At 38.0% G+C, this 13727-nt stretch overlaps 1 protein-coding gene across 3 annotated transcripts; it reads left to right on the forward strand.

The window, feature by feature from the left end:
* The first annotated feature begins 3935 nt into the window (after positions 1 to 3935).
* Positions 3936 to 6866, forward strand: LOC148031406 (gamma-glutamyl peptidase 5-like). Of its 3 annotated transcripts, XM_087684934.1 has the most exons (5): positions 3939 to 4219; positions 4558 to 5004; positions 5524 to 5679; positions 5968 to 6135; positions 6223 to 6862. In XM_087684934.1, the coding sequence occupies exons 2-5, from the start codon at positions 4669 to 4671 to the stop codon at positions 6568 to 6570; spliced, it is 1008 nt and encodes a 335-aa protein (XP_087541060.1). In that variant the 5' UTR covers positions 3939 to 4219; positions 4558 to 4668; the 3' UTR covers positions 6571 to 6862. The 3 variants fall into 3 exon arrangements, with proteins under 3 accessions (XP_087541061.1, XP_087541060.1, XP_087541059.1); XM_087684933.1 differs by having other exon boundaries at positions 3939 to 5004; XM_087684935.1 differs by lacking the exon at positions 5524 to 5679 and having other exon boundaries at positions 3936 to 5004; positions 6223 to 6866.
* The last annotated feature ends 6861 nt before the right edge of the window (positions 6867 to 13727 follow it).

Genomic DNA, 13727 nt, shown 5'->3' on the forward strand with positions numbered 1-13727 from the left:
TTGAGATTGTGGGGTTTTGGTAGAGTGAACAGAGAGAGCTTGGAACAAGAATATGAGAAACTAGGTGAGAGATGGATTAGCCATCAAGTGTAGAGCATGCATGAAGGAATATGTATTTGTTGTATCCTATTCACATTGTGAAAGTCGGGTTTTAGCTTCATATTTTGATCGTATTGCTAGGGCAATGATATAAAACTTGATTTTGGAATGCCACTCAATCTGAATTGATGCCTGATTTATGTATGCGCATTACCGGGCTTGATATTGAGTTTGCAGTCTCATAGATTAGTAGGTTCATGCATAGCCAGGCATTAACCATCGGTAGGTAGTGAAGGGGACTTTTTGCTACTTGAGTGGTACTTGATACCTTGGGTTGCCTTATCCAAAGCGAAGATCATTACTACTAGATGATTATACTTTTTCAGATTATTCTGATTGGGCTGGTTGTTACGATACTTTTGTATCCATAAGCGGCTTTTGCTTCATGCTTGGCAACTCATGCATATCATGGTTGAGTAGCCCATTGTGGCCACTTCTAATTGTAAAGATAACTAAAGGAAACTTTCACAAGACTCAACTATTGTTGAGTGTGTTTGGCTGAAACACCTCTTGACTGATTTGGGTGTTGGGTAGACATATGCCACCATCATCTTCATTGACAATCAAAGCACATTGGTAGTTGCATGAGATCTAGTGCTCTGTGCACGAACTAAGCACACTGAGATGCACTATCATTATGCTAAGGAGAAACTCTCTATAGGAGAGACTGGCTTGTCTTAATGTGCCAATGTAGGAAAACCTTGTAGATCTTTTCACAAGGCTTTCCTTGTGAGAAGTTTGAAGCTTTCTGGAAAGCTTTGGGCTTAGTCTTGGATTAATCTAGTCCAGTAGGCATAGCAGTTCCCTATACATGAGTGTTGCATCTCATTCATTGTATCACTCCCTAGGGTGATTTGTTACTATATTTTGGTAGTGATGTGTGTGAACACACTTAGGACTGTTGGAGCACTTTCCCTCTTTAGGAGGTTTTTTCCCCCTGGCATTGTATATATGTGTGTTCAACCTTGTATATATGCCTATTCACTTTTAGGGTATACTTATTCTTGTAAATCTTCTCTATTGATGCCTCTCAATACACTTTGAGTTGTGCTCTCTCAAGCTTCTTCTTTTCCAAGGTGTGTACTTACGTTTCTATAGCCCTAAATCCAACACTAATACATCGAGGAATAGAATCATTACCTTCCAAATCTTGGCTTTTGATCTCTTTTGATAAGTGGAACTTCCTCTGAGCAATGCTCATGACCTATATTGAGCATTAATTTAACCCATCTACTTGTATATTTGTCTACACACACCCCTTTCCTCAAACCATACCCTTTAGGTAATATTATCTCTAGGGAAGGGATTCCTCGTGATGCACCACCTTTTGTTTCCAACTTCAAGACATACTTCATTTCGTAAATGTAATACTTCTTAGGCAAGTTACTTGACATGTGTTATGCTTTGCATGCTTGATTGTTTTTTCAACTTATCAATAAGATTCATCTTTGTCCCAAACCTCACCCTCAAGGTAATATTACATGGAGGGAAAAGTTTATTACACATACCTCCATCACTTGTAGGCACACATCAAAGGACCTAAGAACAACACTTGTGCATTGTCTTTGACTTGAATGAGTCTTGATTGAACCATTTGAGCTCTCCTTGCTCACATCCTTCCCTCGTTACATACAAAAAATATGCTCGATGGTTGTAGGTGGATAGGAAGATATAGAATGGGTTGTGTGATGCACCATGCCTACTTTTGATAGGTGAGAGATACTCTAATTGATTGATAGGAAAAATAGATTATGGGAGAGGATCTAGCCAAGAACGATGCCTTCATGTTTCCAAGTATGCTTGTTGCTACATAACTATGTAGCACATTGAGCAAATAAAAAAGAAGCACTTTTTCTTATGTGCCTTTCCCCTTGATTTAGGACTTTTTAAAATTCTTGTGTTTCCAAATTCTTCTTGGCGCGCCTTCATCTTCCGTCTCACTTTTGCCTTGGCCTTATCCTCTGCTTTAGAGTTTCTCGATGTTCCGAGAAAGCTTTTCTTGCGTATCCTTACCTCTAAGAGCATCATGTAAGAAAATAGACATCATGGGACTTAAGAAGGCGACCCCTTGTGTTGACATTGTTTCACATTGTAGTGGTCTTGCAAAGCTCTGTAGAGCTCAATGAGACTCACCCTTTCTTTGAAACATACAACCCTTGATTTTTTTTTGCTTCAATGACAATTGATCTTACATATCAAGGCCTTAAACTCTTATCCAATCAAGGAAACCATTGTAGCACTCAAACGCAAGTCCTAGGCACTTAGACAAGAGTCTTAGGCATTGCAAGAGACATTGTGAAGCCTCTTTGTGCTTATTGGCCTTCCCACTTGCCTCAAAAAATTCAAATATACCCTTGAGGATAGGTTTCATGCATCTCAAGGCTCCTCACATAATTTCAAGTATAGAAAAATGCTATGGCCTAATTTCCAACATTTTTGCTCTTAGTGTTTTCCTACCATTACTTTGTGTTTGAGCATGAGGCATTTGTTGACATTTTGATGTTATATGCTAGCAATTTGGAGAGGTCAAAGAGTGCCTTTTTGTGTGACATTAATTGACTTGTTTACCATAACCAATCACTCTTCTTTCATTTGCTTTTGATATGGTTAAAATGCACCTTCTTAAGGTTCTAATCCTACTGGAAGAAATTGTAAGCCAACTTAAAATTGAATAGTTTATTGTATTGGTCCTTATGGAATGATTGAAGCCCATTTCTATAAGTGTAAGATATCTCAATATTGAGTTCACACATGCCATACTCTTGAATGAGATTATTTATTGTTTATCCTTCTTGAATGGCAAAAAGAAAGCATGCACAAATTGCCTTTGAGTTGATTCTTGAGAGACAACTAGTTGCACCAAGGAAGTTGAGGTGGCCTAACAGTTAAAGAAAAAGCATATAATCTCAATAAGATGCCAATAAGAATGCTTTCAATTTTAAAAGGTGTTTCACACTAAATATTGCATAGTAAAATGTCTTACTTTTCCTCCACACTCATGAGCTAGAAGGGCATTGTCAATCAAGTTGTTCCAAAAGTGACATTTTTTTGGTACTTTGAACCTTCATAGGAACGAACATCGTAGTTCATAAACTAAGCACTGTGTGTGAAGCCCCTCATAAAATATGGATGCCATGCTTTATTAATTTCATGTACCATACAAGCATGAAACATAGGTAGCTATAGTGATGACATGAAATACCAATCTTTGTTGTGTGGTGCTAGAAACAATGTTAATCATATATGTAGAGATAGGTATTGTTTGTAATTTGAAGCTTTATTTGTATGAACGTCGAAACGAATGAACCAAGGCCATGTGGAAAGCCACTCATATACTATGTCAATGGCATACTTGATTAAGTTGATGTACCATACAATCATGAAGCATATGGAGCTATAGTGACGACATGAAATATCAACCTTCTTTGTGTGTGTTAGTAAGAGAACTTTAAACAAAATGAATGAACCAAGTCCATGTGGAAAGCCGCTCATATACTATGTCAATGGCATACTTGATTAAGTTGATGTACTGTACAATCATGAAATAGATGGAGCTATAGCGACGACATGAAATATCAACCTATGGAGCTATAGTGACGACATGAAATATCAACCTTCTTTGTGTGTGTTAGTAAGAGAACTTTAAACACGAATGGAGAGAGAAAGAGAGATGTGTGAATCATGTGATGCTTGTATTAGTATTAGTGTAGGTTCAAATTTGCAAGCATCACATGATTCACATCTCTCTCTCTCTCTCTCTCTCTCTCTCTCTCTCTCTCTCTCTCTCTCTTTTGAATTTATTTACTACCGAAGGTGGCTTTGTGGGTAGGATGAATGCCCGAGTTCTAACAGGATTGGGGGCTTTTAAAGCTCTCAACGGGGATGGAGAGCCATTCACGTGCCCCGTTCGAAGAAAAGGGGCCTTACTCCCCCATTACAAAAACGTTGGAAAGGTTAAGCCCCTGGTTCCCCTCTTGCAGCATCAAGCATCAGTCAATTTCGCTGCTATGGATTCCGAGGTGGTGGTGATGTTGATGTTGATGATGATGAAGAGAAATGGATGATGATGTTGATGACAATGCCTCATGGTTACGATGCCCTTGCAGCTTGATGGAACAGGGTAAGTATGGCGCTGATCTCTCTCGTCAGCTATGCAGACGAGATTATTGAAGGTGGAACAGGGAAGGTGGATATGGTGATCTGCCTTGCAGTTTTCATGCTGCAGCCCTAAGAACAGTAACTTCATCATAAAGCCCTTTGGTGGGCTTTCCCTTTTCCCCTCAAATTCTCCCACTCCCCCGGTCCGATAAAGATTGTCCTTCCCCCATCCAGCCAGTTCTCCGCCCTTTTACTCCTTTCATTAATATTCTTTGAACCATTTATTCCTAATATGCTTTGTATAGTGGAGAATAGCATCTCTCCACTACATTAATCTCACTATCTGGTGTAATTCCACAGCAGCATGCCTTTTATGTAGCACCGGCCATAGATGATTTCCTGTGGGCCTATAAAGGAAGGGTATCTGGTGTTTCTTCTGTTGCATCGGGAATTTTATTCAATTCAAGCTCCATGGTTGCAGAAGCCCCCCCTGCTACCATGGCCAGCCGCAAGTTCGCCATCCTCCTCGCAGGCCATGCATCAGAGTACATCCGTAATGTTTATGGTGGAGTGGCTTGCTTGTTCAAAGGAATGCTGAGTGATCCAGATGAGACTTGGGACATCTTCTGTGTGGTTGATGGTATCTTCCCTTCGGATGATGAATTAGACAGATATCACTGCTTCATTGTGACCGGGAGTCGATATGATGCGCATGGCAGTGATGAATGGGTTCTGAAACTTTGTGAGCTCATCCAGAAAGTGCACGAGAAGCAGAAGAAGCTTTTGGGCATCTGCTTTGGCCACCAGGTAAAGACCAGAGCCTTTTTTGAAAGCTTGGTCTGCAGGTAACGGTGTAATGTTCCCATGGCCATCTGATATAATGTGCCATAGAATTTGCGTTATTGCTATTAAGGGCTGTCTATTCTTGGAGTAATTGCTCAAGCTATCTTTGTAGCATGGCACTTTAGCTGAAAATGACTACTTGTAAGGTTGCTCAAAGTATATCTTGGACACATTCAATCCATTTTAATATGTATCAAGAAGAAATGCATGTAAGCATATCGGTGGAGTAATTGCTCAAGCTATCTTTGTGGCATGGTACTTTTGCTGAAAATGACTGCTTATAAGGTTGCTCAAAGTACATCTTGGCCACATTCAATCCATTTTAATGTTTTATGAAGAAGTCTTTGTAAGCAAATATGCCTCGAGAGTGAAAGCCTAGTGCACCACCAGGTGGTCAGCTCTCTGTTTGTGTCTCCATTGCACAATAGTCTTACTTGAGGCATGTTTCCATCGTGTTAAGTTAGGCTTGATGTGTTCCTATAGGTAATAAATAGAGCTCTCGGCGGAGTGACAGGTAGATCTGCACATGGGTGGGACATTGGCTTAAGGAAGGTGGTGTGTGCAGATGCATTGCTCTCGAAGCCTTATGGACGTAAGCTACCTGCCATACTGACTCTTGTCAAATTCCACCAAGATCAGGTACAATTCCAGATATTGATGGCTTAGTTTCAAGAAGTGTGTGCCAGATTGTCCCTTTATGCAGCCAAAGCTGCTTTGGTATCTTCTATAGCACAAAGAAGTGTGTTTGGTACTGGTAATGATCCACTTTTGCAGCCAATGCTGCTATCATACCTTTCAAAATGGATGAGGTCGTCCAAGTACTTGTGTATGGCTTATGCTAGCTAACACTAGTATCGCTACTTTCATTTGTACTATGCCAGCTTTCATATTTTGCAGTCATTTATCACTGTTATATTTTCTGTCCAGGTTTTGGACCTTCCACCTGGTGGAGAAGTTCTTGCATCATCCGACAAGACAAATATAGAGATGTTTGCTTTGGGAGATACTGTGCTGGGTATTCAGGGCCACCCAGAGTTTACTGAAGACATCACATTGGACTTGATTGGCATCTGTTCCAAACTGGGCACTGTGCAGGTTTGTCTCATGACATAGTCAAAATATATGAGGACAATTCTGTGCAGAAGTAGTTGTAGTTATGCCAAATATTTGTTTTTTGTGCAGGAGGAGGTGCTTGATAATGCAAGGCTATCGTTCAAAGATGGGAAAGCTGACAGTGAGCTGTTCAAGCACTTATGCAGAGCATTCGTAAAAGGTCCTACATGCGAGCTTGAGTGCTATAGCTATGAACCTGTACAAGAGGCTTTGGAACCTTGCCTGATGGTAAGCCACACCATAGATTATGAAACTGTCCCAGGGGCTTTGGAACCTTGCATGATGGCAAACGACAACATGGAGTTTCCAAGTTCCCGAAGCTATGAAATTGTGCAAGGGGTTATGGAACCTTGCATGATGGCAAGTCACAACATTGATTTGCCAAGTTCCCAATTGATAGCCGGCTCGCGTGGATAGGTCTTATGGTTTAATAGCAGACAGTTGTACTGTAATCCCTTCTTTACATGGCCTTTGATCACAATGAAATCATAACAAGGTCGTACTGCTTTGGAGCTGCAGTCATGTACCATTGCCCTTAAATATGGGCAACATATATGACATCACAGAGAAGCATACTAAATGGCTAACATATATAACAAACATTATTGGAAGTATACTTTGGCTAAATCTAAGGATTCATGCAAATGGTTTTACCGTAGTAAGCATTGAATCTCTAAAGAGAGACAGCAGGCAGCCATGCACTAAGCTTAATACCCCCTTGATTATGTGGGGGTCTTCAAATTGATGTCTTCATCTAATTACCTTGTTGCAGATCTTTGGTCATATATTGGTTTTCCTTCTGATTGCTCATCTTATTGCTTATCTTTGGTATGCTTCGCCTTTGTTTTCTGCTTTTATTAGGTATTCTTCTTTGCTCTTCCTTCCTTGGGTTTTCTTTCTTATTGAAGTCTCTTTTGTTTAGATGGTAGCAAGGTTCATGAGCTCAAACCTTGCTTCTCTCTTCCAACTTAGGTTTCCTTGAATCCAACATTCTTGGTTGGCACGACAAGGCTTTAGAGCTGTAGTATATTCTTCCTCGCTCGGGTTTTCTTCGAAGCGTCTTTTGTTTAGATCGACGCAAGGTTCATAAATTCAAACCTATATCTTCTTTTCAAATTTAGGTTTACTTGGAATCCAAAAAGTTGGTAGATGCATCTTTCGATAGACTTGTTGAAAATCTCAGCAAATGGCTCACTAACCCCATGGGAAATTTGACTCTAATTCAATGTATATAATAACTAATTGTGCAACATTGTTTTTCATAATCTTTAAGGTACTTTTAGGATGAATGATAAAATGAGATTTCCATATTTTCTTTAACAAAGCAGTATACTTACAATATGGGCAAGCTAATGACCTATTTGATAAGGATGCTTTGTATTGGTGCAATGAAGACCATGCTTGATGATTGAACTAAGTAGTTGATAGCTTTGCTAGATGTTAGGATCAGGTGTTGGGACTAACATATTTTTGATGCAACAATGGCTATTTGATCTCTTGAAGCAACAAGGGCTAGAGAACTACCGAGCTAATAGTTCATAGCTCTACTATATCTACTAACTAATTATGCTAGGGTTAGGTGTTGAGGCTACCTCAACTTTGGTGTAATAATGGTTATTTGATATCTTGAAGCAAGTTTGGAGCTAAAGAACTTCCAAGCTAGCAATATCAAAGTGCCCTATTTTAGAGAATTCACATTTTGATTGGGCTTGTTGCATACTGGCCATCCATTAGATAATAGATCTTAGCATTTTGCATTTCCTTGGTATGTATGGTCCTATAATGAAATTGTGTATGTGTGTCTCAAGTAGACATTTTAGTGGCCATAATGGCACTTATTGTGGATTGACTTTATGGCTTTTAGGGGTATTATATTAGTCAATATTGTCCCCCTCTTACACTATATATGTGTGCTTCTCTTTGCACTCATTTTACTTAATAACTAAAGGTAGTGCTCAGGAAAAACCGTTTTCTCAATTAGTAAAAATAAAGGTAAGTTTCCAAAGTGATAGGTTTTGATGTTCAAAAAATATATAAAATACTAGTTTTATAACTCAAATGCTTTAAAAATCTATCTGTATTTTTAAGGGCATAACACAATTCCAATCATTCTAAATGTTAGAATTCTATCGATTACAAATAGGCTAAAACTCGATTTTTTGTTAGCCTTGATTGATTGGAGGTTTGGAGAGAGAGAGAGAGAGAGAGTAGGTTGGATTGCAAGGGGTGTCAGTTTTGGGATAGTTTCATGGTTCCATTGCTTGGTACCACTAATCCTCTTGATTTGGTAGGCTCATGGCACTTGATTGCAAGTCAGAAGCTTTGCTCTAGGGCTGAAGTTGTGTTTAGTTGAGTAATTACAACAAGTACGTCTTCTTATAATGAGATGGGATCAAGCAATGATGATGCCTCTCAATCTAAAAACTTTAGAAAGTGTTGGGAGGAATGCAATGCTTGATCTTGGACAAAGCATACAGTATGGGTAGCAAGATAATAATGTTAGTTTAGACCAAAATTTGGGTCCTAGGCAATTAGAAGTTAATGACTTTTAAGAGAAAGAGGAATTTGATGACTAATTTAAAGATTAGTCGAGGATAGCAATTGAAATGCTTGTGCAATTGCCAAAAGATCCTCAGTTTATGCACTTTTTGTATCCCTTAAAAGAGGATACTAAAGGCAAGAAGAGGAAATCATCTTGAATTGCTTTAGGACAGTAAGATACGTTGAAAGAAGAGCCAATATAGTAGTATGGTGTTCCAAATGTGGGTAATGAGTATAAGCAAATGATGTTGGTAGGGCAATTTGATGTATATGTGAGGCCAACTTGGAAGTGCCAATCCATTCAATTATGGACATCAAGGTATGCATGTGAATGTGGGTCACCCAGGATACTTTGGTAGTGATTCAAGTTTTCAAGCAATGGATGATAATGCTTTAGCCATGGGGATGCAATTATTAAATGCATTTGTTATGTAGCCACTTATGCTTGGTATTATGCAAGGCCCAATGTATTCAAGAATGGCAAGTGGAATGAAAACCCCGTTGTATATCAATGTTGGCATTATGTTGGGGTATAAAGTGGCAAGTTTGGCAATGTATGTATACAGTCCATTGTGTTTGGAACTCATGGTATTAATGCTGATCATGTAAATGATCTACATAGTGCCAATCATAAGGGAAAATGCAACTATTAATACATGTAATGTATTTTCCCATGTAATGTATTGGAAAATGTATCTTGGTATAGATTGTAGTATGCAAATTTCCATCTATAATCGCATTGGTCCAAAGTATGTAAGTAGGAACGTTTTCACAATGACGGGCCAAAGGACCCCAAGATACATTTGATTAAGTCTTGCAAGCTAATTATTTCACAATGTACTAATAACTAGCTTGTAAAATGTATTTGACACATTTGCCTTTGACATCTACTAATAACTAGCTTGTGAAATGTGAGTTGCTGATCTACAAGCTAGCTATTTCACAATGACAGGCCAAGGACCCCAAGATATTAGTAGATGTCGAAGGCAAAAGTTATAATAAGTTATATTAGTCACGTATTTGGTGATAGTTAGTGCCAAATTTTGGCCTAGATGATTTTATTAGCCAATAATATTAGTGGGCGACATTAGGAACTAGGTATTAATTAATTAATTAATGCTACTTTAAGGGCTCATAAATGCTCAGGATTGCTTGGATGACAAAGTGGCCTAGCCAATCTAATTGTTGATTGGTATAATTAATTTTTAAAATTGATATTAAAGAATTCATTTAATTGAGCTAAAAATGGCAAAAAAATGTAATTAAAAGACTATCACTTGACAAAACTTGCCCATGCAAGTGAGGAAAAGGCTATTAAAGATTATTGGAGCCTCATCCTAGCATGGTGGAGATTGGAAGAGGAAGAGGAAGAGGTCTGCTAATGCAATTTTCTAGTCAATAGTGATTAGCCTAGCCATTGTAGATTGGGTAGGCGACAATCCCTTTAGGCTATCTATAAGTAGGTGACAATGAGTTTGGGGCTCACAAGGGTAGGTGATTTCATGCATGGATTTTGTTGAAGGTGAGCTGGAGTAAATCAATCATTCACAATAAGGTAGCATAACATTTCAATCAACTTTGGCAATGAAACTTTGAAATTTGTCTCTCTCTAGCTTTCTCTCCATTCTGTCAGTCAATTCATAGCTTCTCTGAAGAGATCTTAGCTAAATTCAAACCGAAGAAGGTGCAATTGAAGAACTTTACAAGCTAAATTGGGGTTTACCAACTACCTCACAAAGAGTGCTCAAAATTTAGGGCCTAGTGCTTGAACTTTAGTAGCTAAAATATGGGGATTTCAAAGAATTTCAAGAGGCTAGCTAGGCAACAATAAGTTTGGGGTAGAATTTTTCATCAGAGGAGCAGAATTGAAGGTCCCAAGCAAACCAAGGGGCAAATTGGTTTGAATGCTTGCTAGTTGCTATGGATAGCAAGCTGCATGAAGTTTGAAGGAGATCAGATTGGATCTTAATGTACTTCAACCTTTAGCAATACAAGTTAAATAAATACTACAAGGGGTGCTAGTTTTGGGGCTTGGGGCTAATTGGGTGTTCAATGTCCAAGATTAATTAGTAACATTTGTATTTTTTTGTTTATGTAAATTTTATGCTTGCTATAATTAGTGCCTAATGAGGTTATTTACCACCCTATTTGAAAAGGAAGGCTAGTTTCATATGTTGGAGTAGGTACATCCTTAGAGCCTTGTGCTTTTGTATGCTTGTTTATAAGTGCAATGTTTTACACATTTTTTAATGGTGCCAAAACATTTGCACTTCAAACCTCCATTAGAAGTGGCTTGCTAAGGGTAGATTATACAAAAACATTTGAACTCTATATTCTTGCATAACATGGTATATAGCACAACTCCTATCTCAAAGCTTTACTACAGAGTGCTCTCTATATCTAACCTATATCACCTCTAGGGTAACACCTAGATAGGGTGACTCTGCTTGTTGGTGGTTGGTATCCTTTTTGACTAATATCTTATTCTCTTAGACTCATAGCTTACTTGGGAATCATGGTTGGCCCCCACACTCTTTACATTTCTAGGGTAAGGCAACCAATTGTAGAAATTGTAGAACACCTAATGAAATATATGTATTTTTAGGGGAGATTTCACATTTTGTGCTTTTTTGAGATTTGAATATATGAGCATATAGGGGGTATGACCATATAGGGGATATGAAGAAGAATTGAATGAGTCTAGTATTGAATTTTCAATTCTTGGAATCTTTTAAGAAATATAAAAATTACAAATTTGGGGGGTTTTTCAAGGTTGTCATGCACTAGTGAGCCAATAATGTGACACTTTTTAGCAAACCACTAAGTGACACCTAAGAAAGATTCTCATCATATTCTATTTTTGTTTCCTTATTACCCCAAGGTGTTTTCTTTTTAGCACCCATTTCACAATTGCCCCCCTTAACCTATGAGTTTCATTCTCTCCCTTTGTACCTTGTTGTGTTACATTAAACTTCATGTTTTGTTAAGCTTGTTCTTCTTGTTGTACATGTGAATTGATGTTTGTGGATCTCACCTCATGTGCCTTGTTGTTTCCTAACATTGTTCAACAATTTGAGAGTTGGTTGTTTGGACATTGTTCAACTTGAGTGTTGGTTTTTTGGATCATCTAAGTCTTCTCGATGGCTCAACATATCTCTCCTTTTTCCCTCTTTCTTTCATTGCTTCCTACTTTGGCATATCATCTTTTAGCTTTGTATTGTTTATCATGGTCTCACTTTGTTCCTTTGGATTCTCTTGAAAACCAAGAGCTTGCTCAAATAGTGATGTCTTTAGTTGTGCATATGCTTCCTTGTGCTTGGATGATGGCCTCTACTTTGCTAATCTAATTTGCATCTCTAGTGCTTTTGTTGGCTTTCTTGAATGATGGGAGGTTCTAGTGCTAGATCATTGAGGTGTCTTGATGACACTTCTCTAACAATGTTGGTTTGTGCCAATGAATTGTTGTCTTGCTTGTGTGGTGATGAGCATGTAACTAGTTCTCTTTAAAGAGGGTCATGAGAATCACTTTTGACATTACTAGTTTTATTCATATGGGGACAGGTTTCTCCTGCATTGAGTTATGACTCCTTGGTTTGACTTGAAAGCTATCCACTCCTTGTTAGTTCTTCTTGTCATGGTGGCTAGGAATTGGATACATTTTATATGGCATGTTTATGCATGTTCGACTCTTAGATATCTTGGTGATAGTCTAGGTGGAGTTTTTTCTTGGCCTCCTCTATGACTTTGATCCTCAATTGGAAAATTACATGGTTGGAAGGAATGCTCCTACCCTATAGTAGGGGGTCACACTTATCACATGTTCCCAAGGCAAAGGAAAACAATGAGAGATTGGTGGTTAAGCATGCTAATGCTTGAGAAGATGTGGTTGTGGACCATTTATTTGTGGATTCATATAGGTTCACGTTTTGGCTATTATGAAGTTTTGCAACTAGTTTAACTTTAGGTCCATATAATAGATTTGGTACCATAGAATGAATTTGATCATGTTTTGTATCTACATGAGGAATATGTTGTTAAGATCATCAAAGGATGGGGAATCTATGGTTCAAGGATGGAGTATAATTAGTATCAACTTAGATGCTTCTTCTAAGACACTTGGCATAATCGATGATGTTGAGGTATATGCGAGTGTGTGTGGTGGTGGTGTTAGAAAGGTGGAAACTTTGGTGGTGCTAACAGTGGTAGCGGAGGTGGCATTTGTAGTTGAGGTGATGGTGACAACAATGATGAAAGGGTGGAACAAGTGGAACATATGGAATAAAGAAATTTGGATTTCCCAAAAATATTTCTTTAAAAATCACTCAAACAAATTGCTTCTTGCTCTTCCCCATGTGGGACTTCAAACATGGATCTAAAGACCTATTGCTTAATATTGGGTAGAGTGGATTTATAGCTTAGGTCCAACTCTTTCTCATGTCTACTAATATAGCACCTCTGACTTTGACATGGATGGTGCACTACCAACTTTGTGGAGAGTGTGACGTATTGTGCCAAACTTGTTACTGTGGTGGAGTTGCAAAACTTGGATATTAGAATGTTTAGAGCACTTTGTGCTATTACTTTCCTTTTTGGATAGCAATTACTTTTTTACTATTATTCATGATTGATGGATTGTTTTCTAGTATGTCATTGAGTTGTGCTATGGTGTTAGTAATATTTCATCAATGTTGTGGAGTTTCATATACATAGCATTGGAAACTTTATTTAGTTATGTGCACATTAAATTTTTTGTGATTAGTCAAAGTTCCTATTATTGGATACTTTTTGTACTTCGTTTATGAACAAATTAGTTTCTTTATTATTACTTTAAGTTCTTATCTAGAATATACTTTAAATATTCTTCAATGGTTTGTTTGTTATTGTACTCATGATTGGTTTCCAAATATAGTACAACACTTTGAAAGAGTATAATATTCTAGTATTAAAAAACAATTCCAATGAATTGAGTAGAATGTTGAACTCTTTGCCTAGTTTCTTTATGGTTCTAGTGGAGATTTCCTTGACTCGGTTGA

This window comes from Lygodium microphyllum, chromosome 9, assembly GCF_053477565.2.
Source record: "Lygodium microphyllum isolate KBCC chromosome 9, Lygodium_microphyllum_v1.1.10, whole genome shotgun sequence".
Lineage (NCBI taxonomy): Eukaryota > Viridiplantae > Streptophyta > Polypodiopsida > Schizaeales > Lygodiaceae > Lygodium > Lygodium microphyllum.